At 40.5% G+C, this 23257-nt stretch overlaps 2 protein-coding genes across 4 annotated transcripts in view; one reads left to right on the top strand and one right to left on the bottom strand.

The window, feature by feature from the left end:
* Window positions 1-9301, bottom strand: part of VPS35 (VPS35 retromer complex component) — a 32413-nt gene extending 23112 nt beyond the window's left edge. The window contains exons 1-5 of one of the 3 annotated variants that reach the window (XM_030925666.1): window positions 9112-9301; window positions 3238-3336; window positions 1837-1933; window positions 1144-1267; window positions 459-641 (exon numbers count right to left, since the gene is read on the bottom strand). In XM_030925666.1, coding sequence (XP_030781526.1) covers window positions 459-641; window positions 1144-1267; window positions 1837-1933; window positions 3238-3252 — 419 coding nt within the window. In that variant the 5' untranslated portion in view covers window positions 3253-3336; window positions 9112-9301. Of the gene's footprint in view, window positions 1-458; window positions 642-1143; window positions 1268-1836; window positions 1934-3237; window positions 3337-8091; window positions 8884-8905; window positions 9009-9111 lie in introns of those variants that run through there. The other 2 variants (XM_010354853.2, XM_030925665.1) reach the window with 2 other exon arrangements.
* On the top strand, window positions 9175-16918 carry ORC6 (origin recognition complex subunit 6). The gene is made up of 7 exons (XM_010354854.2): window positions 9175-9546; window positions 10783-10912; window positions 12135-12298; window positions 12841-12930; window positions 14467-14579; window positions 15000-15068; window positions 16437-16918. Exons 1-7 carry the CDS (start codon window positions 9482-9484, stop codon window positions 16562-16564), a joined length of 759 nt encoding a protein of 252 aa, XP_010353156.1. The 5' UTR covers window positions 9175-9481; the 3' UTR covers window positions 16565-16918.
* The last annotated feature ends 6339 nt before the right edge of the window (window positions 16919-23257 follow it).

Raw genomic sequence — 23257 nt, 5'->3', positions numbered from 1 at the left:
TAGGTAACTTGTAACAGATAACTCAAATCACTTATATTCCAAGGTAACTAGCAGTCTATAAATTATAAAAACTGATAGACATTAAAGGAACAATTATGAAATCCAGTGGGCTCACACTTTATTATTTCATTACAAATTCAATTTCCAAATATAACCCTCTTAAAAAAGTTGTATTTTCAAAGAATATTTAATGTAGTGCAAAAACGCTCAATTACATTAACTGAAAAAAGCAGGTCCTAATAATCCAAAGATAAAATTTGCATAAGAGGACATTGTAGAGCATGTCACATATACTGAGGAGTTCTATATTACAAAGGAAATCTCTATACAGATGCTACCTAAATGGCTGACTGGGTGGAAGAATTATTCGTACTTACTTTCTGTACATGTTTCCACGCTTTTATACATTCTACAATGAAAAAAATACTGCAACAAAATCAAGAAAGAAAATCACTTACTCTGTTGGCTCTCCTTCATCAGGTAAGATATTTCTGGTACACTGAAGAAGGTAATTTCGAAGAAACAGACCCCTCAATGGATGCTGCACACCACGGCACATTTCTACCAAATCTTTCAAAATATCCTTCCTGGACTGAGGAAATGACTTGACATATACAACTCCAACTGTGATCAAAAGGTAACTAGGAGAAGTATGAAGAAATGCTGATTAGAAATAAAATATTTAAATCAAGAACTTATTTCCAAACACATTGAACAAAACATTAAATAAACAAGATAGGAACCATGTTGTTTTCTCCTGCACAAGGAAAATATCTGATTTAAAATATAACCACTGATCTCTAAAAATACACACACACACACACTTATACTGTATATACACAACATAGACATTACCTTTAAACATATTTGGAAGAGAACAATTATATTAATTTTTCTAATAGTCAAGATATTAAACAAAATAGCAAGCATGTACATTTTTTCTATTTCTAAAATTCCTCAAATATCTACATAAAACGTAAATCTAGTTACTCTAAAAACAAGTAAGAGAGTATCTACCAAAATGTTAATCTCTATTTGTTAAGAAATTACCCTTAAAACTTTTTCTTAAGCTGATAACCATAAAGGACATAACATAAAGTGGGAAATACAGACACAAAAGTTCTCCGATTTGTTATTACTTACAGCCTTGGGATAATGTTTCCAGCATACTGTACAAGTTCATAGAGATCTGCCACTTTCCTTCCTTTAGCAAACTCATCTGTCAGATAGACCTCCAAGTAGTGCAGTTCATCAGAAATGGCCATATCTTTTAATTATGATTAAGGACTAAAAATAAAAATAAGCCAACCTAAGCAAAACTTTGAAACTTGTTGGAGTCATTATTAACTACTGGGCAGGTATCTTAAGTTTTAGTCCTTTAAGAGAATGTTCCAGTGAAGGCAGAATTTTAGTCAGGCTTTTCTTACTTTAAAATAAGGGTTTTAAAGCATGTGCGGTGAAGCAAAGCGGTAAATGTAACGGTTACCTGTCAGACTGTTAATGGGTTTTGAAATGGCAAATGATTAAAATTCCTGTCCATTTGAGACTGCTGCGTAATAACATCTAAGTATTAAAGAACCAACTGTGTCATAGCCTGAATATCCTCATGAAGGGTCTGAAAATTGAGATGCACCGACAACACACTTAAAGACATTGAAGCATAGGAAAGGAGTACTCTCCAAGTGTTTTTCTCACTTAGCACATCTGCATGGAGGAGTGCCATGTGACTCAGATAACGAAGTAACTCCAGACAAACTTCATAAAGAACAAACAAAATTGTCCTTATCAAGAAAAAGGTATGGTCCAAATGTTTCATCTTCAACATTCAAAAGATACAAAGTTCATAGTAGCTCTTTGGTGATAACATAGAAGTCCGGAGTTCACCAAGCATATTAGAAGCATGTTTTAGAGCATCCATAAGCTTGTTTTTGTCCTACAGAAATACCAAGAGAATAGATGAGAATGCTTAATTTAAATAAACATTTATCTCGGTTGTACAAACTCCTTACATCAAGGACTTGTTACATAGTTTTAAAAGTATACAGCACTTAAATGATTTTTAACCACATAAAAAAATCAACTTAGATCAGTTCACTTTGCCGTCCCTACTGAAAAAGAAAAAGATCCATAATACTTAGTAGACTTCACATAGCTAAGACAGCAAGCTTCTTGACAGAATGTTAATCTTTTCAATCTATAGAGACTAGGAAACTAGCTCCATTCATCACATTTTACCTGCAATTAAAAGAACTGGCATACTGATTCAAGTGAAGAAAGATACTATCCTGACATGGCTTTGTCATGGGTTAAAGACTCTTCAGAGCTGTCTGAAATGACTATTCATGTAAGTTTGCTTTCCTCTTACATATTTCAAACCCTCACAATGCCCATATGTTCCACTTAACTCAGAAATGCAAGCAATTCCTTGAGATAGAGGAAACACTATCCATACCCAGGAAGAGGAAGAAACAAGCAATAGCAAACCCATCTTCTCCATTCCAAGACATTTATTTTTCATTCCCAACTTGTTGGGAATGAATCCAATAAAAGATACAAGAGCATGTTACTATGCTTTGGAAAACATAGTAAGACATTTTATAAAGGTAAAACAGCATCATCTTCATCACAGTAATTTATAGCTTGAAGTACCAACCAATTTGGCTCAATTCCTTATATTTTAATTCAGAGAATCTATAGTATCTACACAGATTATCTCTATCTTTTAGAATATGAAAATATATAAATAAGTGTTAAGTATAATTTTTAAGCTACCTTCTATAATAAATATATCTATTCACAAAAGAAATTAAAGTTTTCAAGATATTTAGAAAAAAAGCTGAATAATTCAAATGCAAAGCATTTAAATTCATTCACTCAACAAACATTTACAGAGTACCTGTTATACGTTAAGTATTCCTCAGGTCCGAGGTATAGAACTAAGGAGGCTAGTAATTCTGGTCAGACACTGGTGTAGTAAAATTACAGTAATGCGTAAATAAAAGGAAGGGTCTCTTGTTCTTATGAGCATGTATTCTAGTAGGGAAGACAGACAATCCCAAACCAAAAATATACATGTGAGTAAACAGGGCCTCTTTGTTGAAATTGCTCCACACAGTGCTTGAGGAAGATGAGACAGAAGATAGATGCTGGTGGACAGTGAAGATTAGATCTGCCAGAAACCGTGGTGCCACCTAACTCTGGAAAACACTGCTGTGCCTCCCACATTTCCATTCTTACCAGGCATCTCTTCATTTGGAATGACTGGACCTTCACAGCCTGTATGGCTTCATCCAAGAGCTTTTCCTGCTCATCCTGAGGGGACTGCTGTGTTGTAGGCTGAAAAATAAAAAATTCCACTGATGTCTCGAGCACATTCTTCTAGTAAATATGTTATTTCTATAATTCTAGCCATAGTCCTTCTCCAAGACTGTCACAAAAGGATCAATCCAGCTCTATACCTCAAACCCATTTACCAATTATTTTGTTTTTTGTTTTTTTCTTTCTGAGACGGAGTCTCCGCTCTGTGCCCAGGCTGGAGTGCAGTGGCGCGATCTTGGCTCACTGCAAGCTCCACCTCCCGGGTTCAAGCCATTCTCCTGCCTCAGCCTCCGGAGTAGCTGGGACTACAGGCGGCCACCACCATGCTCGGCTAATTTTTTTTGTATTTTTAGTAGAGACGGGGTTTCACCGTGTTAGCCAGGTCTAACACGATCTCCTGACCTCGTGATCTGCCTGCCTCGACCTCCCAAAGTTCTGGGATTATAGGCATGAGCCACCGCGCCTGGCCCATTTACCAATTATTAACAGCTGCTGCACACAGAGCCATGCCCCATCACTGAAGTTAACAGAATAAGACTGACAAAGGAGAACAGCATGTGTACAGAGAATTGCCTCTCTCTCAGAAACTGACTCAACATTCTCGTAGTAGGCTGGCATCAAAGAAACTTGCGGTGGTAGTTCATGGCTGTGTTCCGCTAACACACTCTCTGAATCAAACCCAGACATAGCCATCTGACCAATCAAAATCTTGTGATAGGTATAGCCGAAACCACTCTCTAAAGCCTCTCTTTTCCCCTAGACTACTTATCATCTGCATTTCAGTCTATTCTTAGACAGATTAAGGAACTAGTTTACAAGAACACTGACCAGCCCCTCCTTGGCAATATATAACAAGAGACTAAACAGCCTAGAAATAAAATAGCCCAAATTGTTAGTGACTTATAGTAGAAAACAACAAAGAGCACTGTCCTCAAATAGCTTACACCATTTCAAATGTACTGACCTACAGCTACAGTGGACAAAATATATCTAGACACTCTTCTCTTTCCCATCAGCAAAAGTCTGCTTGCAAAATGAATTCGATCTCCCTGCCAAGAATTAACCACTTCTTCAAGTCATATAAACACTGTTTACATCTCCACCACAGGATGCATCACATTATCATTATAAATGATGGTCATTTTTACATCCTTGGGACCCAACACACTGCTTGACACATAATGGGTGCTCCATAAATGTTCACTGCATAAATGAATACACTGGTTTTAGAATGTTTAGATATTTAACAAAAAAATGACTGAATAATTAACGGATGAATAAACAAATTGTGGTACATATATACAATTACAGAATATTATTCAACCATAAAAAGGAATGAAGTATTGCTACATGAACAAACCTAGAAAACATCATGCTAAATGAAAGAAGCTAGACACAAAAAGCCATATGTTGTATGATTCCTCTTAAATGAAATATTCTGTATAGGAACAGAAAGTAGACTGCTGATTACCAGGAGGGAGGCTGAGAGGAATAATCGCTTAATGGGTACTGGGTTTCTTTTGGGGATAGGGAAAATGTTTTAAAACCAAAGGTGGTGATTGTACAGTATTGTGAGCACACTAAATGCCACCAAATTGTTCGCTTTAAAATCGTTAATTTTACGTTATGTCATTTCACTTTTATTTTTTAAAACAATGACTAAAGACAAAATGCCTCTCACACAATGAGTTGAAAAGATGGAAGGCAAGGACTTACACATCAACCTGCAAGTAAAATCTGGTCTGTTTCATTAACTAAGAAAAGCAAAACAACATTTCATTTTGAGATTAACAAAGAAACGCGAGTCACGTAAAACCCACATCTGAACTAGCATAGCTTATCAAAAGTGAAAACTTTCTCTTGTTCTAATTTTGGAAAGAGAAAAATATTAACTGAATAATGAGCAATGCCATGCATCTCCCTTTTTTTTCCCATGACTAACTCTAGTAAACTGAGCTCTGCTGCAAGCACTCTTCCTCAGAAGCACAAACAAATTTCAAAGAAAAAGTTAGGTATCTTTTAAACTTCATTTAAAGGGAACATGAATTTATCCCAGCAGAACTATTACCATAAAATGCTGGTTTCAGAGGCAAGGATGACACCAGCATTTAAAGATTCTGACTTAATGAAATTTACTACTCATCATGAGCTAGTCTTCTCTGAACTTTAGTGAAACCAGGCCATCATTTGGAATATTTTGGCTCCTTACCTCTGGATGCAATAGATTTAATAATAATTTGAATCAATGGATTTCATTAAGTTCAACTGATCCATTTAGAAATAAACAGTGATACATCTGAATTTTTTTAATTTTTCTTTATGATACATTTGGATATTTTAATTAAAAATGACTTACTATAGTGGTAAAATGTACGTAAAATTTACCATTTTAACCACATTTAAATGTGCAGTTCAGTGGCATTAAGTACATCCATATTAACAGTTACCACCATCTATCTCTAAAACTTCTTATCTTTACAAATGCAAATGAAAACTGTAGCCATTGAACTCCCATTCAGATCCCCCAGGCAATCCTACCTTCTTTTCTCTGAGTTTGACTACTCTATATACTTCATGTAAGTGAAATCACACAGTATTTTTCCTTTTATGTCTCACTTATTTCACTGACTATAATATCTTCAATGTTCATCCATGTTGCAGTACGTGTCAGAATTTCCCTCCTTCTAAAAACGAAATATTTCATTATATATCTATATATATATACACATACTACATTTTGTTTATCCATTGATATGTAGGTTGTTTCCATCTTTTGGCTGTTGTGTACAATAATTTTTATTACATAGCAAATGAAACTGTGGCTACAAAGAGGTTACAAACAGTTACAAAAACATTTGTATAGAATGACTAGAAAGATTTAGAGATGTACAAACAAAGGAATGCAATTTTAGGAAAATTCTTCTATTTTGTCTCAACTGGGCTTAAAATAGAAATGTAAATACAAAATATTGAAGATTACAGAATGACTTATTACAAAGTAAGCTACAAATGAAGACATAAAGCTATAGTAAAGCAGTCTATTTTTATATATTACTCATAAAACAGTGTAGTTACGCTAGCAACAGCTATTCTAAGGGCTATTCTTGATGCCTTCCTAGGAAGGGTCGCATAGAGCCTTAACAATTATAATACGAACACGTTATCATTAAACACAAGTCAATTAACCAATGTTTCCTCAATCATTAAAGTGGTTTTCCATTTGTAAATGACTGTACTTCACAGCTACCCGGATCAGAAGAAAATGGAAACCCTACAGAATGGGGATCAAATTAACATTTGTGATTAGGGCCATTTTAGCTTGAGACCCACAAACAACCCTCTCAAGACTACAGTTATAAGGTGCAGAGCAAAGCAAAGGTCATCATGAACTGATCACTTGGAAAACTACTCTCCATTCAAACAATGTGCTTTTGTTTCCTCTTCTATGAAACAGAGATGACAGTACCCCCACCACTGTTATGAAGAACAAATGAAACCAAAGCTCAAAAGGTGCCTACTACTTAGTAATAAGCACTTAATAAGTGCTACAATTATTATTCAGTTTAGACACAAATAATTATCTCCACTTACGTCAGAAACCTATTGTGGTTCCATCTCCCTGCTCATATGCTGTAGATGTAATCTGACAGTACAATGTAAACCAAATGTAACACTCACCTCTTCAAACAAAGATACAGAGTATCATATTAATGAAAGAACTATTTTAAAAATGACACGGCATACATTGACAACTGAAGTAGAGAGAAATAAGGATGATGAGGGCATAAGAACTTCAAAATATAATTTGAACACCAAATGGCTCTAACTTCATTTCCAATACATATCCCCAAGAAACCTTTGATGGAGCACACTGAACATTCTGGCTTCATCTATTAGCAATACCTTTTCTTTCCACCTGGAGAATTTCTGTCCATCCTCTTTATAGTCTCAGTTCACGTTACTTCCTGTAGTTCTCCCCAAAATCCCCAGGCAAAACTATCCCTCCATGACCCAAAAGCACTGAGTTGACAATGATAGTAAAGCAATCCACACACTGTATTACAGTTAAGTTTTACAAGCTTATCTCCCACAGTAGCCTCTTAAGTTCGACATTGGAACCCAGTGCCACAGCCCATGACACTAAAGGCACACAAGATGTTTGATGAACTGAAGTGGATTCTAGAAGTTTAGGGCTTGGAAGGGCCAAAGGGGCCAACACTTGCTTTCGGATGCAAAAGTGCGATACCAAGAAGACTAAGCGACCTGCCTAAATTATAGACAGTGACTGTGAAACAACAAATACTCAAGTTTCCTTTCCCAATAAAATTCATGAGGACAAGATTGTGTGTCTGGCTGATTGCTCCCAACTGGTTCACCCAACAAAGAATCGGAGTGTGTAATACATCCTCAATTAAGTGTTTTCCATTACGAAACAATATAAATGTCAATCCATAAACGCTGGGAAACACACAAATCCTAAAGTCAAATTTTGCAACGGTCTTGTTTCAATTCCCAATCGCAAATATTCTGAGAAACAGGCAAAAATCACCTTGTAAGGCAATATTATATGAAAATAGTATTTGTAAAACACTTAATCCTTTCCGGCACTAAGACATTTAAAGTGAAATCTGTTTCCAGGCTTACAGATTTACAGAAGCCTGTCTACACAGAGTGAGTAAGATAATTAAAGCGGACATACAGTGTATACTCAAAAAATTTATTTGCACAGTGCAGGCTATGTCAAACGCTAATAAAATGCAAGTGACAACTTGCCTTTGTGGGAACCAGACACAAAGATTCACATTTTGAGGAAGTTCAAGTTTACCGGCCAACAGCCACACCACGATTTGCTGCCGTCATAGAGGGGCCCTAAGGAGAAGGACTGCTTCCAGCAAGTCAAATACTTGGATTTCATCAATGGAGACAAAAGAGCCAAGGTGCGCCCAACGCACAAATGCTAAAGGAAACAATCAGTCTCCTTTCCGACCGTCAGGATTAGAAGACACCCTGATTCCTTCCAGGAAATTCATGTAAGCAGGTCCCCAGAACTCGCTGACCAACACTGCAGCCGAAGGCGGGTACGAGGCCAAAAAAGGCCAAGGAACCACTGCGACCCCTCCAGGAGGGCGTGAGGACGACCGAGCACAACTAGGCACAAAGGTAGAAACGCAACATCTGGGCGGGTCCCGGCGCCAACTCCGATCTCAGGGCCTCCGCGCGCTCCGGGGGCCAGACGCTCAGACCTTGGACTACGGGTCCCCTCGTGGCAGGCAGGCGGCCGATTCCACTTACAGGAGGCCGCAGGCCTTCATGGATCCCAAAGCCTACAGGCCAAGTCACCCCCACAGAGAGGCCGCCCTGTCTCTCAGCAACGGCCGCAGCCAGGAGCCGCCGCCCACCCCGGCCCGGATCAGCCTGCCCGCGGCCTTCCACCTCCTGTCCCCTATCCCGCAGGCCAAATCGGGCTGGTCTTAGTCCCGAACGGCCTGTGGGGCCTCTTCTCCACTCGCTGGGGTCCGGGGCGGTGGGAGAGAGCAGGGGCTACAAGGAGGGTCGGCCAGGGTGCTACTGCCCCCTCAGCACTCACCATGGCGACTCCCCAGAGCCTGCAGCAAGGAGCACCCACCCCGCGCGGAACCTCCCGCGGTCATGTGACGCTGCGGCCCCCTCCAAGCCCCGCCCCCTCTAGCCCCACCTCCGGGCCCTACAGGCTGCTCATTGATTGGCCTACTTCTAGGAACCGAAGTCTCGCGTCCTTATTGGCCCTGGCCACTTAACGCTAGATGGACGGACCTGGGCGCCCGCCAATCTCACCACAGCGTGTGAGAGTGGGCGGTCGGTGCACCGCAGTGGGGATCCCCCGGCGGCAGACAGGAGACAACAGGAGGGAAAGGCAGTGTGTGATGAGTTTGTCAAGAAGAAAGGAATGGAAGGAGGGAAAGCCTACAAGTCCACATTCACATGTGCCTTGGCGAGCGCGCTAGTGATGCGCATGCGCAAAAGAAGACCCTGATTGGCTTGTGGGACGGTCTCAACGTCCTGTCCCAACCAATCCACATGCGCCGGGGGTGGGGCCTGGCTCTCACTGGCTGGTGCAGCCTTTGCGCGCCGGTTTTGTTGCCCCGCGGCATTCGCCGGAGTTCTTCGCTTTAGTGCCGGCGCTATGGGGTCGGAGCTGATCGGGCGCCTAGCCCCGCGCCTGGGCCTTGCCCAGCCGGACATGCTGAGGTGAGTTCGGCCGCGCAAGACCAGGGCTGGGCTCCCGCCTCGCGGCCCTGGGCCCTCAGGCAAGGCCGGCGCCCTTCCCAGGCGTCGGGCGGCGCGGAAGTGACGGGGAGCGCTGGGGCCGGGCGGGGTTTAGGGCCTACTTCAACAGAAACTTCCCGGCCGTAAGCTTAAATGAGATGGCAAGAAGGGCGATAGCAAACGGCGATGGCAAACGTCCCTGGGAACAGCCAGCCCTGTCCGCGGGTAGCACGGTGGTAGAAAAATGAGCCAGGGAGAACTTGCCGCTCTTTCCGCCAACGCCTACTGCAGTCGGGTTTACAGCAGGGAACCCGACAACGCGGCGCAGACTCCGTTGTCTATAAGGGCGAGAACCTTAACCAGGCCGTGTGCCAGAACCACTGGGCTTCGGGTGGAGCGCGGCCTAGCGGCTGCCTTTAATAAAACAACAACAACAACAAAAACTCGGAAAAGCGGGCGCTGTTCCCGCTGAAGCCAGATTGATGGCAGGTGCTAGGCGAGGAAAGATATGGCAAGAGCTGCCCAGGCAGGGACGACAGCTCCTGCAAAATCCTTGAGATGGGAAGCGGGATCCGGGGTTCGAAATAAAGTCATTGTAGCTAAAACGTGGAGCAGTCAGGCTAGGGAAGGCAAGGAATAGAACACTTAAAAGATTTGAAGACACACCTGCAAGACTCGGTAGTCGTTTAGAACAGTGGTTCTCAAAATGTGGTTCCTGGACTAGCAACAGCCATATCATCTTGTCTCTTGTTAGAAATACAAATTCTTCGGTCCCACCTCAAGCCTACTGATCAGTAACTCGGCCTGGGACCCAGTAATTTGTTTTCACACGCCCCCAAGGTGATTCTCGCCTACAATCAAGTTTAAGAACTACTGATTTAAAGGAAATAGGAGGAAAGGAGGAACCCTGGTCTAACCTGCCTGCCTCTGTGATAGTTCATGCTTGTTCCAGTAATGGAAGGAGGAAAGAAGGGGTTTTTTTTTTTGTCGAAATTTAACTTCCTTTTGCCTGAAAGCATTTGAGCACAGTGATGTTTGGAGTCAGTGCTGGTTCTGTCTTCCTCTCCCCAGAGGATATGACCTTCATTCCCAGCCCCAGATAAACGTGCCACAGGAGTTAGGTTTAGTGTGAAGCTCACCAGGCTGTATTCATTGTTTACCAACGTGTTGAGCAAACTTCTGAACAAGTTGTAGCGAACACACTGCCCTTTTAACCAGGAAAGCAGAGGAGTACTTGCGCCTGTCCCGGGTGAAATGTGTCGGCCTCTCCGCGCGCACCACGGAGACCAGCAGTGCAGTCATGTGCCTGGACCTTGCAGCTTCCTGGATGAAGTGTCCCTTGGACAGGGTAAGTAGGTCCCACCAAATGCCTGAATAATCCAGTGCAACAGTGAAGCTCTTTTAACTTTTGGTTGAACTAAACCCCAGTAAAAACTCTTGTTTTAGATTGGCCTGGCTATTCTTGTATGTTATTCTGGAAATACTGTAGAATCAGTTTGCTTTGGAAAAAAATTTTGCCATGTTTTCTTTACTCATCACTGTTTTCCCTGACCACCTCTTTCTCGGCTGGAGGCCATCTTCCACATTGCTGCTAGCATTATCCTCCTTTTAAACCACGTCCAAACCCCTGTGCTTTTCTTCGAGTGTCACAGTGTTTGAGAGAACAAGCTTTGGGGTCAGGAGGAGTTGCGTGTTGAGATCAAATCTCCACACTAGCTAGTTCTGTTAGCCTCCAGTGTCCTCGTCCATAAAGTGAAGATAAAATATCCAATTTCGCTGGATTATTGTGAGGAGGATTGAACGTACATAACACCATTAACACAGTACCTGTGTCATAATGATACACTCATTAAATGGTAATATTAAAAACAAAGCTTTGTTGATGACCATCAAACCCTCCAGCCTCTCTTGAATCCTGACCTCAAGCTACAGTATTCACTTAACAGACTCTTCACTTCAGTGATTTGTGGCTTTGAAAATGCAATACCTTGTTTTTTCCTGCAGTACTCTTCTGGTAAATTCCTATTTGTTTTACATGACCCTGCCTTATTGTTACATTGAAACTTTACTCAAGTCTCCCAGACAGAGCTGGTTTCCCACAGTGGATCCTCCTGTTTCTTTTCCTATTTTCCTTTTCCTCTTTCACACTCACACACACACACCCACACCGCCCCAGCCCGCCCCTACTCCACTCCCACTACTTCTCTCCTTCCTTTTCCCAATAATAATAAATAGCAGCACCTTTGTATAAACACAAGTAACCATATATGTGTTTCCTGTGGTTTTTTACTGCCCGTTTGACTATGTTAGTATTGTGTTATAATTTTAAATCATCTGTGCATATGCATGACTGCCTGCTTTTGTATAGTTTGAACTCTTTGAAAGCAGTACTTCCTCAGCCTGACATGATTACCAATTTTTTGACTAAATGAAGCTAAACCTTTAGGTATTAAGGTTTGACACAAAATTAATTTTGAAAAGTTATACTGCTTATTAAACAAGTGTTTAAGGGTACTAATATATAGAATGTAAAGTTTTTATGATTTGTGTATGTGTGTTTCCTTTCACAGGGTTATTTAATTAAACTTTCTGGTTTGAACAAGAAGACATATCAGAGCTGTCTTAAATCGTTTGAGTGTTTACTAGGCCTGAATTCAAATATTGGAATAAGAGACCTAGCTGTACAGTTTAGCTGTACAGAAGCAGTGAATATGGCTTCAAAGATACTAAAAAGGTATGGGGCATAAAGAACCTTAATTGAAAATGTATACCAATAGGCGGGGTGTGGTGGCTCACACCTGTAATCCCAGCACTTTGGGAGGCCGAGTAGGGTGGATCATGTGGTCAGGAGTTCAAGACCAGCCTGGCCAAGGTGGTGAAACCCCATTTCTACTAAAAATACAAAAATTAGCTGGGCATGGTGTCATGCACCTGTAATCCCAGCTACTCGGGAGGCTGTGACAGGAGAATTGCTTGAAGCCAGGAGGTGGAGGTTGCAGTAAGCCAAGATTGCATCACTGCACTCCAGCCTGGATGACAGAGCAAGACTTCATGGTGGGGGGTGAGGAGTGGGGCGGGACCAGAAAATTTGTACTGGTAGATACAAATTACCCGTTGTCCTATTCTGGTTAATTTTCAGTCTTAAAAAAATAACTCATGTTAAGTGACAGCACACATATCTCATCCATTTTAAAAGCTTGTAAGTTCTGGTTTGCACTTTCAGTCTCTTTTCAAATAATATTTTCTAACATAATTCTGTAATAACTTCTCCTTTAGCTATGAGTCCAGTCTTCCCCAGACACAGCAAGTAGATCTTGACTTATCCAGGCCACTTTTCACTTCTGCTGCACTGCTTTCAGCATGCAAGTAAGTATTAAACATTCAGTAAAGTTACCAATTTACAAGTTGGTTTTTCATCTCCAAGGAATACTTCTAATTTAGTTGATATCAATTCAGAGCATATTTTCCCCTAGAAATAATATTAGGAATATTGGCCAAGTGACCATATTCCTAGTTTATGCCATAATGTGGCTAACAACTTGGAACTAGTGTTGTCAGAATTCCACCAGCCAAATAGCAGCTGTATACATATGCTGAGAATTCTGATTTCAGTCTGCCTTTTATAAGAGATGATATCTGTCATTAAAACAATCTTCATATGTGATTTTCTGCTTGTATATTTTTAAAAGTACTGGCTCGGCCAGGCATGGTGGCTCCTGCCTGGAATCCCAACAATTTGGGAGGTAGAGGCAGGAAGACTGCTTGATTCAAGGAGTTCAAGACTAGCCTAGACAACATAGTGAGACCCGAATCTCTTAAGAAAAAAAAAAAAATTAGCTGGGTGTCAACGCGTGCCTCCAGTCCTGGCTTCTCAGCTACTCAGGAGGCTGAGGCTGAATTCTCACTGGAGCCTAGGAGTTCTTGGTTATAGTGAGCTGTGGTCATGCTACTACACTGCAGCCTAGGCAACGTCTCTAAAAAAAAAAAAAAAAAAAAAAAAAGCACTGGCTACAACTGTTCTTTAAGGGATTTATAACATATTTTAGTGATAAATTCTCACATCTGAATCTTAGAATTGTGGGTTATCTATGTGTATACTGAAATGTAAAATGTTACTTTGGAAATACTAGTAACAGTTGATATCTTTGTCTAAAGTTGTCTTATTTTTATCTTGCCAGAAAACTCCTTAGAAAACAAAATGTAGTTGGCCCTTAAAGAATGGATTTCTCACTACCTACTCACTAATTTTGGTATGCTTGGCTCTATTAGCTACATACCTAGAAATATCAATTGGCATTTGTAGAAAACATCTCTTCAATTCAACAAAAGTATGCGCATATAAAGAGGGAATGTAGCTGTTATTGTAGAAAACAGTGAGACCAGTCAACCCTACTTTTGAAACCATATTACGCTGAGTAAGAAAAGGTCTTGACAGGTCTATTACCCTGAAGAAAAAGTTTATTTTGTGTTTGTAATTAGTGGTTGCTGTGGAGTGTTACTAGGAGAGTTTATTCTCAGGGTGGGGTGGGGTTGTTACATTCCCGTAATATAAATATAAATATCCTGTGAGTTAAAATGAGTGGAACATTCAAAAGTCCTATGATTGTCATTCATTAAATTAATCTGAGATTTACTAAAGAGTTCTAAAAGTCATGAAACACTACAGCAAATGTCTTTTATGTGCCCCTTTTGTTATAAAACAGATCCCATGTGCATTTTAACTCTCAGTCCAATAAACAACTAAACAACTTAGCACAGATAATAACATGTTTGGAATGAAGGAAAAAACTAGACAGAGGCTCTTAAAGCATGGTCAAAAAGAAAATAAGTTGATTATCTGGTTGCCCAGAGAAGAAAACTGTACAGGTCTTGAGAAAAGCAACTTATGAAATTGTTTTGTAGGATTCTAAAGCTGAAAGTGGATAAAAACAAAATGGTAGCCACATCCGGTGTAAAAAAAGCTATATTTGATCGACTGTGTAAACAACTAGAGAAGATTGGACAGCAGGTCGACGGTAAGTATTCTGTAGTTCAAGAATGTGTCATTTGAAAATGTAGTACTTCTGTCTGTAAAAGTCAGATATTTTCAAATGTGTAAACTGGCTGCTTCCTAAATTCTGTATTACGTGTGGACCAGTTATGTTTTTATTGATGTTTCTAACCTATGATTCCGTGAATCTATGCCTGGAAAATAGATTCTTTATTAACATGTTCCCATGTTAAATACCAGCCTGTAGATACATAAGCCAGGATAGAAATGATTCTCAAGTCTGACAAGAGAGGCCAAAGAAAAGAGAAGTCTAAGATCATTTGTCTTCTCCTTCTTCTCATACTTGATCAGTTAAGGTGTCTAATTTTATTTGTGATCCAAAACATGCCCAAATACTGAAATTGAGGACAGGAGAAAAAATTAACCTTGATAACACTTCTTAAAGGAGAACCTGGAGATTTAGCTGCTCCACCACGGAAGAAAAAGAAGATAGTGGTTGAAGCCCCAGCAAAGGGTAAGTTTTACTAACATGGTACTGACATTGACATTTTATGCAGTAAACATCCTAGTGCTGCTCTAGCAGCTTGCCTGACAGGAGTTCAGTTTTAAGTAAATTCTGACTGTGAATCATTTGATAAGACCAGTTTTCCAAGCAATCAATGATGGAAGTAACATCAGTATTGGGTAATTAAGAATATGTCTGGTCTGGCACGGTGGCTTATTCCTGTAATCCCAGCACTTTGGGAGGCTGAGGCAGGAGGATTGCTTGAGCCCTAGAGTGCGAGACCAGCCTGGGCAGCTACAGCTAGGTATTTGTCTTATCTGGGCATGGTCTGATGGGAAGTCTCTAGTTGTACAGCCAGTCAGCCGGTTGGTTGGTTGTGATTGGCTGGGGATTATTTTTGTCTTTCGGAGGTTCTTTTCCCCCCACACAAAAAAAAAAAAAGTTTCCAAGTTAAGTTCCAGGTTGCTTATAAGAGCTTTAGCTACAATGACAATGTCAGGCAAATGGCTGCCTTATTGTTTTAATATCACCTACTGACTATGTGATTTTTTGTTTATCTGTTTGTTTTTTGGTTTTTTTTTTTTTTTTTTTTTTGAGACATGGCCTGGTTCTCTCACCCATGCTAGAGTGCAGTGGCACGGTCTCAGCTCACTGCAGCCTCCGCCTCCTGAGCTCAAACCATCCTCCCACCTCAGCCTCCTGCGTAGCTCGGACTACAGGCATGTGCTACCACAACTGGCTAATTTTTGTATTTTTGGTAGAGTTGGGATCTCACTATGTTGCCCAGGCTGGTCTTGAACTCCTGGGCTCAAGTGATCCGCCCCCTTGGCCTCCCAAAGTGCTAGGATTACAGGCATGAGCCACTATGCCCAGCCACTGGCTATGGGATTCTAAGAAAGTCTATAATTTCTGTGAGCCTCAGTTTCCTGATCTATAAAATGTGATTAATGTTATCACTTATTATGGAGTGTAGTAGGGGTTAAAGGAAATAATGCCATTTAAAGTACTTGGTTCAGTGCCTCTCAAGCACCAGTTAAGTGCTTGATAGACGTTAGCTGTTGTTAGATGTCTTGAAATGCTTGGAGTGTAAGGGAGAGAAAAAAGTGATAGCTAAGATAGGTGTGGTAGTGTGAGCCTGTAGCCCCAGCCATGGTCCCAGTTACTCAGGAGGTGGAGGTGGGAGGATCATTTGAACCTCTTGAGTGCAGCCTGAGCAACATTACAAGACCCCATCTCAAAAAAAGTGGTAACTGCTGTTTCTCCACTTCATTTCAGTATCTTCTTTTCTGTTTTAGACAATTTAAACAGGTTTGCCTTTTTAAAATTTCATTTCTAAGCATAAGAATTTTGAAATTGCTTTTGATGATTTTCTGTCAGAAATGGAGAAGGTAGAGGAGATGCCACATAAACCACAGAAAGATGAAGATCTGACACAGGATTATGAAGAATGGAAAAGAAAAATTTTGGAAAATGCTGCCAATGCTCAAAAGGCTACAGCAGAGTAATTTCAGCTTCCAGACTGGTATGCATTCCAAACTGATAGTACATTGCCACCTCCAGGAAGACTTGAGAGCTTTGGGATTTTGTTTAAACTTTTATAACAAGGATCCTAAGACTATTGCCTTAATAGCAAAGCAGCCTACCCGGAGGCTAAGTCTGGGCGGTGGGCTGGTCCCTGGTGTGGGCATTATACCAACCACAGTGCCTGATTGGTATAGCCTCATGCACTCTCCTACAAAATGGAATTGGAGGCCGGGTGCAGTGGCTCATGCCTGTAATCCCAGCACTTTGGGAGGCCGAGGTGAGTGGAGCTCGAGACCAGCCTGGCCAACGTGGTGAAACCCCGTCTCTACTAAAAATACAAAAAGTAGAGCTAGGTATGGTGGTGCGTGCCTGTAATCCCAGCTCCTCAGTGGGCTGAGACAGGAGCATCACTTGAACCTGGGAGGCGGAGGTTGCAGTGAGCCGAGATCACACCACAAACTCTAGCCTGGATGATAGAGCGAGACTTATCTCAAAATAAATAAATAAATAAATAAATGGAAGTGGAGTCATTTTGCTTTGTTTTAAGTGAATGGCAGTCCCTTGTCTTATTCAGAATATAAAATTCAATCTGACACCTTACAGATTTTTACTTGAGGTTTTGTGCGAGGTATTTTTTATTTGACTAAATCAGTATATTGTACAGCCTAAGTTAATAAATGTTATTTGTATATGCATTCAAGTTGTACTTGTCATCAGTTTGGGGGAATCCTTCTTATGCTAAAAGCTATGTCTCCTCTATTAGGTTCCTGTCCACTGAGCTACACTGCCTGCCAGACCACAAACTCAGATCAGACTTTAAAACCCTGCTCAGCCACTTACCACCTGTGAAACCTTTAGCAAATTAACTTTTTTATGCCTCATCTATAAAGTAGGAATAGAAACGGTACCACCTCATAGATAATATGGAGGAGTTTCTGAGCCAATACATATAAAGCATTTAGCACAGTACCTGCTATGAGTAAGCATTTAGAAAATATTAGAATAGAGAAAGAATCTCACATATGGAGGTCTCATAATGAATTAAACATTAGCAACTTTTTAAAAAATCAAGTTTTTCTTTTTTAATATCTACATATTGAAAAATGTAAACTTGGTAAATACTACTTATTTTAAGACTATGGAAGAGGACCGTTTCATGGATGGTAAGAAGTTGCTAAAGGCATTGTGCCAGACATGATTTTAACTAAAACTAAGAATATATGATACAATTAAATATTTCCATGATAAAGGGATTGCATCCAAATGTTTAAAATCTACTTAGAATGGCATCAGTAATAATAATGGTTGCCTTTTTTCTGCTACAAGTAATGAATACCTGCCACATAGATCTAGAATGACTAAAGGTGATGTCTCTTTTTTCCCCCCTACCCTTTTTAGTTTTAGAACTTTAGCAGACTAAGGCTAAAGAAATACCACAATCAAATGATCCCAACATAAGCATGTCTGGCAAGGCCTGTTTATTATTGGGGGAATAAACATGAGCTTTGGAATTACACACACTTGGGTTTAAATTCTGGCTCTGCTACTTCTCCCGTAACAAAAGCCCAAAATCTTACTGAGCCTAAGTTTTCCTATTTATAAAATAGAAAAGCTGGGCACAGTGGTGTGCACCTACAGTTACAGCTACTCAGGGGCCAAGGCAGGAGGATCACTTGAGCCAAAGAGTTTAAGTCTCTAGTATGCTATGATCACACCTGTGAATAGCCACTGCACTCCAGCCTGGGCAATATAGGGAGACCCCATTGCTTAAAAAAAAAAAAAAAGAATAACAATAGCTAAAATAGAAATACCTGCCTTGTGAGGATTAAAGTTATTATTGTATTTGTGAAGTGCACTTTGGGAGGCTGAGGCAGGCAGATTGCCTGAGCTCAGGAGTTCAAGACCAGCCTGGGCAATATGGCAAAACCCTATCTCTACTAAAAATACAAAAAATTAGCCAGGCGTGGTGGCTTGTGCCTGTAGTCCTAGCTATGCAGGAGGCTGAGGCACAAGAATTGCTTGAACCTGGGAGGTGGAGGTTGCAGTGAGCCGAGATCGTGTCACAGCACTCCAGGCTGGGTGACAGACGAGACTATCTCAGAAAAATAGAAGCTATATAATTTGTTATTTGGTGCCAAGATTTAGATTTCTAGCTCCCAGCCTACATCTTTGTCCTGTGCTGGATGCTTCTTGCCTTCGAACATCAGACTTCAAGTTCTTCAGTTTTGGAACTCGGACTGGCTCTTGCTCCTCAGCTTGCAGACAGCCTATTGTGGGACCTTGTGATCATGTAAGTTAATACTTAATAAACTCCCCTTTATATACATATATATGTATATACACATATATATGTGTGTATATATATCTCCTGTCCATCTAGAGAATCCTAATACAGATGCTTACTAGTTAGTGAATTCATGTGTTTCAGTACTGTTATAAACACTTTTTGGAAGCTCACTTCTTTAACAGTTCTTCATGGTTTAACTGATTAAAAAGGTTTTTTTGTCATGAATGTTTTCAAATACATACAACAGTAAAGAGGACAGTATAATGAAACCCATACACATCACCTAGACCCAAATTATTAGATGTTGCCATACTTGCTTAACTATACCTTCCTTTTTCTCTGAAGTCATTTAACCACATTGCCAATATCACACCTCACAAAATTAATAGTAACTATCATCAAATGTGAAATTCATAATCTAAATGTCTCAAAAATATCTTTTTATTGTTTGCTCAAATCAGGGTCAACACAAGGTTCACACTTGACATTGAGTTGTGAATTTTTAATTATAAAAGTAATACATGCGGGCCAGGCACAGTGGCTTACACCTGTAATCCTAGCACTTTGGGAGGCCGAGGTGGGCAGATCACGAGGTCAAGAGATCAAGACCATCCTGGCCAGCATGGTGGAAGCCTTTCTCTACTAAAAATACAAAAATTAGCTGGGCGTGGTGGCGCATGCCTGTAGACCCAGCTACTCAGGAGACTGAGGCAGGAAAATCGCTTGAACTCAGGAGGCGGATGTTGCAGTGAGCCGAGATTGCACCACTGCACTCCAGCCTGGCAACAGAGCAAGACTCCATCTTGAAAAAAAAAAAGGAATACATGCTTATTGTAAAAAAAAAAAAGATTCAAAAGGTTCAGAAAGATAAATGAAAAGTGGAATTCCACCTCTCCCAATCACCCACTTTTCACATTCCACTGTTAAGTTTCTTGCATATCCTACAATTTTTTAATGCACATATAAGCATATGTCTCTTCACAAATGGGATGATACCATACATACATTCTATAATTTTTTTTAAATCTATCTATAACAGCTGTGAGGTATTCCACTATATGGATGTGGCAAAATTCATTTAACTAAAACCAAACTAATAGGCATGTCTTGGTTGTTTCTACTGGGCCATTAGCAACAATGCTATAGTAAACATCATTTTGCATAAATCTCTATACAATTGTTCAAGTACGGAGGGATAAATTTCTAGAAATAAAATTGCTGGATGAAAGAAAGCATGGGCATGACTTTTATTTGGATACATATCCATCAAAAGTGGGAGAATGCCATTTTCCCCACACCCTCACCAATTCTTCACCAATCTGACAGGTGAAAAGAGGGGGCCCCAACTACCTTTTAGAGTTTCTCTGCCCGGCAGTTTCCAGTGACTGTACATGCAAATGGAAAAGTCCCATTAGAAATAGTTGACCCAACACAGTTGCAATTAAATATTTGAGCTAAGTATATACCAGCAAAGTATTAAAATCCAGAAAAACTCAAGCTTCATAAAACCTCAAATTTCAAATCAGGGATGCTAAAATCCACATAGCTCACTTGTATGGGCCTGGCCTAAACAGACCCCTCAGAGGAACTTTGGAGGGAAATTGTTTCTCTAGGTAAGGAATAACAGCATAAAGGGAAAAAAATTAAAATTGATAGATACAGGATTCTTTCTAGATCTGCCCTGTCCAGTATAAATGCCACTAACCACATGTGGCTATTAAACACTTAAAATGTGGCTAGTGCAACTGCAGAACTGAATTTCTAATTTTATTTTATTTTAATACATGTAAAAGTAGATACTTCAGTTATTGAAAAACGGTGAGTTATGTTTCAAACAACTTGAGTATGTAAATACATTTTTCCACAGTAAGTTTTAAGAAATCTAAATACAGATTAAGTACGTCTGATGAAAACCTAGCATCTGAATTGACAGGATTTTTTGTGTGTGTGGGGTGGGGGTGGAGACAAAAGTTTTGCTCTGCCACCCAGGCTGGAGTGCAGTGGTGTGATCTCAGCTCACTGCAACCCCCGCCTCCTATTTAAGTGATTCTTATGCCTTAGTCTCCCAAGTAGCTGGGATTACAGGTATGCACCACCATGCCCAGCTAATTTTTGTATTTTTAGAGATGGGGGTTTTACCATGTTGGCCAGGCTGGTCTCGAACTCCTGGCCTCAAGCAATCTGCCCACCTTGGCCTCCCAAAGTGCTGGGATTACAGATGTGAGCCACCATGCCCAGCCTTGACATGTGTTTTTAAGTGTAAAGTATACCAGATTTTGGAGACTTAGTATGAGAAAAAGAATACAAATCTCTTTTTTTTGAGACTGAGTTTTGCTCTTGTTACCCAGGCTGGAGTTCAATGTCGTAATCTTGGCTCGCTGCAACCTCCACCTCCTGGGTTCAAGTGATTCTCTGGCCCCAGCCTCCCTAGTAGCTGGTAAAATATCTCAATTTTATCTTGATTATGTATTGAAATATTTTTGATACACTAACATATAAATTATTAAAATTGATTTTCAATGAGTTTTGTTAGAGAAGCTACTAGAAATGTTTTAATTATGTGTATAGCCTGTACTATATTTTTGTTGGGCAGTGCTGCTCTAGATATGGTAATTAACTACCTTTTTCTGGGGAGATGATTCATAGCATTCTCCAGAATCTTAAGTCCAAAGGAGGGTATGAACCACAATAGAACTACAAAATACACTCTCTAGCTCCTTCTGGAGGCTGCCCTCAAAAAACCTTTTAAGGAAAGATAACTGACATTTAAAAAATAAGACATTTTACCAAATCACTGTCACTGTCTCATCAAAGGACAACTTCCAGCAGCTGTGTCTTCTGATGTTCATTCTTCAGCTGACCAACTTGGAGCAGGCCTAGACTTGCTGGTACTGAAACTGTTCCCAATGAGGGTTAGCCTTCCAGAGGAAACTTAGCAACCTGAGAACTGCAGCAGCAGGATAACCTCTCCACCTGCCTACCTCTCTGTCAAAAAAGAAGAGCCTCTGTTATGGGACAAAAATCCTGAAAGGTGGTGAAACTGTTGCATGTCTAATTAAAATCTACAATTCACAACATTGACTAAAGCTGCTCACCTGAGGCTGAGCACAGTGGCTCACACCTATATTCCCAGCTCTTTGGGAGGCCAAGACAGGTGGATCACCTGAGGTCAGGAGTTCAAGACCAGCCTGGCCAACATGGCAAAACCCCATCTCTACTAAAAATACGAAAATTAGCTGGGCGTGGCAGCACATGCCTGTAATCCCAGCTACTTGGATCAAGATCACTTGAGGCACAAGATCACTTGAACCCAGGAGGCAGAGGTTGCAGTGAGCCAAGAACATACCAATGCACTCCAGCCTAGGTGACAGAGGAAGACGCTCTCAAAAAAATAAAATAAAAAACTAAAGCTGCTCACCCGAGAAAAAAATGGGAATAGCACAAAAATAATGTAGAAGTAAGGAAATTTAAAAGATTGTGTATTTTTTAATAACAAAGTACTCCTTTTAACCATTTTGCAAGTTGGTAAAGTATCTAAATATACATATGTACAAGTTCGTAAATGTGTTAGTTGAAGCTGGGTGTGGTGGCTCACACCTATAATCCTAGCACTTTGGGAGGCTGGAGCAGGTGGATCGCTTGACCTCAAGACCAGGTTGTGCAACATGGCAAAACCCTGTCTCCACTAAAAATACAAAAATTAGCTGGGTGTAGCAGTGGGCACCTATAGTCCCAGCTACTCATGATCGCCTGAGCCCAGGAGGCGGAGGCTGCAGTGAGCCAAGATCATGCCACTGCACTCCAGCCTGGGCAACACAGTGAGACCCTGTCTCAAAAAAAAAAAAAAAAGTGTTAGTTGCTTGCCATGTTGAGAACAGTGTGATTTCAGTGAAGGAATCACAGGGCTACTCTAATGCATACAGAAAAGTGTTTAAATGTACAGTGGACCCTTGAACAATGTGAGGGTTAGGAGTGCCCTACCCCCTTGCAGTTGAAAATCTGGGTATAACTTTTGTCTCCCCAAAAACTTAACTACTAATAGCCTACTGTTGACTGGAAGCCCTATCAATAATATAAACAGTCAATTAACACCCATACACACACACGTACATGTGTGTTTGTGTGTGTGTGTATATACACATATACTGTCTTTTTTTTTTTTTTTTTTGAGACGGAGTCTTGCTCGGTTGCCCAGGCTGGAGTGTAATGATACAATCTTGGCTCACTGCAAACTCCACCTACCGGGTTCAAGCAATTCTCCTGCCTCAGCCTCCGGAATAGCCAACATTATAGGCATCTGCCACCACGCCCCACTAACTTTTGTATTTTTAGTAGAGACAGAGTTTCACTGTGTTGGCCAGGCTGGTCTCGAACTCCTGACCTCAAG

The sequence above is a fragment of the Rhinopithecus roxellana genome, chromosome 20 (assembly GCF_007565055.1).
Source record: "Rhinopithecus roxellana isolate Shanxi Qingling chromosome 20, ASM756505v1, whole genome shotgun sequence".
Taxonomy (NCBI): domain Eukaryota; kingdom Metazoa; phylum Chordata; class Mammalia; order Primates; family Cercopithecidae; genus Rhinopithecus; species Rhinopithecus roxellana.
The sequence above is the reverse complement of the archived record's forward strand: the minus strand, read 5'-3'. Positions and strand labels throughout refer to the sequence as shown.